Consider the following 3,356-nt stretch of genomic DNA (forward strand, 5'->3'; position numbering starts at 1 on the left):
ACTCAACAAACTCGACTCTGTCATGCTTAATTATAAGTAAAAAGTATAGTTATAAGTACATTTAACATATCAGGGAGGAAAAAAAAGTACAAAAATTAAAATACTTGATTAGGCTCACAACCCGATCAAGTCGGTAGCTTTAGGCTCAAACTCAGCTTGACAAGCTATTCGAGTCACTCATACTTGACTCAAGCTCTTAAAAAAGGTTGAGCCAATTTCTGCATAGACTCTTGCACTATGTAACACGGACACTCTCCGAAAGCCTTATTGTCGTGTTCAACACTCCGACACGCTCCGACACATCTTGACATGCTTCGACACACGGTCAACGAGTGTCGAAAAATCCGACACGTGGTCAACTCTCTCCGACACGCTTCGACACGTGAGTCCGAAATTCCGACACGCAATTCCAACAAGCACGGGGTCAATTTTAAAAATTTCTAATACTTATGGGGTCAAAATATAAATATACACAAAAGAAGTAATAAAAGAAGTAACAAAAATGTTATAAATATACACGAACGGGTCAATTTTTTTTTTCAGTTTTGTTTTTTTAGAATTGTTTTAGTTTTTTAAAAAGTCTTTTACTATGAAAGAAGTAATAAAAAATGTTATATATGATAAATAAATAAATTTAAAAATATCATTTCAGCATTTTTCTTTAAACAATGTTTTTTTCCTCTAAGTTTTATGTATTATTGTAACAAATTAAAATAATGAATGATATTATTTAATATTTTTCGTGTAAATTAATTGTATGCTATTTTATTATTATTTATTTATGTATTTATATATAAAAATATATTTAATATATAATGTGTCGGGTCTTGTCAAAATTCTCTATTTTTAAAAAATGACGTGTCGGTGTGTCGTGTCGTGTCGCGTATCTGTGTCGGTGCTACATAGCTCTTGCGTAGACTCAGTCAAGCCATCGTCTTTTTCCCCTTTAAATCCAAGCTTTGGCAATAGAGCTTCAAGGAGAACTTCTCATGGTGAACTTGTTAGGGGCATTGTTTAACCACTTTAAACTTAGGCTGCGTCTAGTTAACGAAAATGGATAATTTGGAAATATTTTTTTTTAAATGAAAGTTTATATTACATATAAAAATTAATGAACAAAAAATACTTTCATTATCCACAAAGATATCTAGACATAAAATAATGAACTCATTTTCATTGACCAATTATTTTAAGTGATATAAATAATTATTTTTAGGAAAATGTTATAAATTTATTTTTTTAGTAGAATAACGGAACATTAATTACCCCTTGTTTTTCTACGTACGTTGTGTCTACATCGGTTCCACAGTTCCAACATATGCTTGACCATTCGTTATTGGCCATGAGAGACATATTCTTGCTTCAGCATGTTTACATCATTTCTTCAACCAAAGACGATAAACACGTCAATATTTCCGAAGAAAATACTTTAAAAGGTCAATCAGCACTAAAAAGTCTTGGATAACACAAAACCAGAACATATCCCTTAATATACTTACTAAATTCCCAGGACATAGATCGAGAGAGAATTTTATTCTACTGTATCCACTAAGGTCATGATCCCCATCACTTCTCACGGAGGAAGGCATCAGTGAGAACCTTCTTGGAGTTCAATGAAGCCCTCAGCAGCTTTACACCCTTCAAAGTCACAAACCAAATAATAAAAAAGGACCGTTAATATCTAAATGATTGTACAAAATATGAAACTTGGATTTAATCCATATACACATATTATTAGTTGAGAATATCTTTGTAGTATAAAGCCAGTATCTTTTTTTTTTTTTTTTTTACACAAGTCACGTCGATCCATATTAATTTTTAATTTATAAATCACTTACAAGTAGAATTTCCACATAAATTGTTAAGAGTTATAAAGTTTGAACGACTGATATATAAATATATCCTAATCGCAAGGAATGGCATGGGCTTACCTCGTCCATTCCCAAGCTGATCACCTTCTCCTCAAGATGCCCAATCTCCTTCACGTTGAACCGGTTGAGTAAAGTAATGCTCGAAATATTCGACATCGGCATGACGGTCAGATCGTCCATCACCATGTACGTCACCACTCCTTGCACAAAACCGCCTTTATAGTCCGAGCCAGCTGCTGATTCTGCAGAAGCCGACAGGTTACCAGCCGGTGATTCGACAAGAGTGATTGTATTGTAGAAAATGGTTCATGGAATTTCTGTTTCTGCATTGAGGACAAACTGCAGAACGGTCCTCAGCCACATAGGCAGAACAGTTAAAAAGTACAAACCTGAAGAGAACCTGTTGGAGGTTTTGGGTGTTGAATCTATGGTCGAAGTCTCTGGCAATTTGAATTGGATTGCGGAGAGAAAGGCGGGTGCTTTGGGTTTCAAGAGAATGTCTTTCTTGGAATATGCGATGTACTCATCGTTCAGCTTCTCAACGCTGCTGTAGAGATTGCCTAGACTGCCCTCCATCCCGGTTTTCTCAAGAAGCCTGATCACCGTTCCGACCGGCAACACGAGGATGTGAAAGAGGAAGTCGACAAAGTCCTTACCACCTTCGGCAAACAGCACCCTCTGGCTGCTCCTGTCCACGAGAAGCTTCAACTTCACTCTTCCTGTCGCCATTCTTCAGGTCACTGTATGCAGAGAGGAAGCTTAGGCTCGTGCAATGCTCCTTGCGAGTAGCTCCAGTGGAGATTTGGTCGATCATCATGTGTGCAGCGGCCGTATTTATACATATGAAGGGCCAAATGGTTAAGAAACGTAAGGAAGTGAAAAGGGCAGGAGCAAATGAAGAGTCAAGGGCTGCTTTATCCATTGTTATCATCTCGGAGAGATCAGATGTGGATGGTCGCTACGAAAACCGGTCAAATACATGAATGAATCCAATATATGTTCATGCACGTTCAGATCTTATGGCTTTCTGTCTTCTAGTAACTAATGAGGAGTCATTGGGGCCTGCAATTATCCCCGAGTTAAAAGAAATTGCTCTACTGTAGGAGGAGGAAGACGAACAAGAGAGGTTATTGTATTCCCGCCAGTGAATTTGTACACGGGAACTACTAGATGCACCTCGTCATCCGGACGGAACAAGAACAAAATCTCAAGGGTGCAAATCATATAAAAGCAACCTAGATAGGTAAGTCATATTCATATGTGAATAATAAAAATTTTAACTGAATTATTATCTTGCAAAATAAATGATTTCACAAAATAGATTGATATCCGGTAATAGAATTTTATACTGCTGCTCACTATTTCTCGAAGTATATACAATAAATTACCAATTTTGTTAACTACCCCTCGGCAGATTGACAATGAGGATTTGCTTCCATCTCGTTCTCGTCTCCTCTTATTTTTTCTTCAGTTCTTGGTTGGCCA

General features: G+C 36.7%; 1 protein-coding gene across 1 annotated transcript; it reads right to left on the reverse strand.

Annotated features, from left to right (window-relative positions):
- Positions 1–1,566: 1,566 nt before the first annotated feature.
- Positions 1,567–2,600, reverse strand: LOC104423315. Its single transcript, XM_010035823.2, has 3 exons — positions 2,261–2,600; positions 1,932–2,113; positions 1,567–1,638 (listed from the first exon to the last, which is right to left on the reverse strand). The coding sequence occupies exons 1-3, from the start codon at positions 2,598–2,600 to the stop codon at positions 1,567–1,569; spliced, it is 594 nt and encodes a 197-aa protein (XP_010034125.1).
- Positions 2,601–3,356: the final 756 nt, after the last annotated feature.

The sequence above is a fragment of the Eucalyptus grandis genome, chromosome 10, assembly GCF_016545825.1.
Source record: "Eucalyptus grandis isolate ANBG69807.140 chromosome 10, ASM1654582v1, whole genome shotgun sequence".
NCBI lineage: Eukaryota > Viridiplantae > Streptophyta > Magnoliopsida > Myrtales > Myrtaceae > Eucalyptus > Eucalyptus grandis.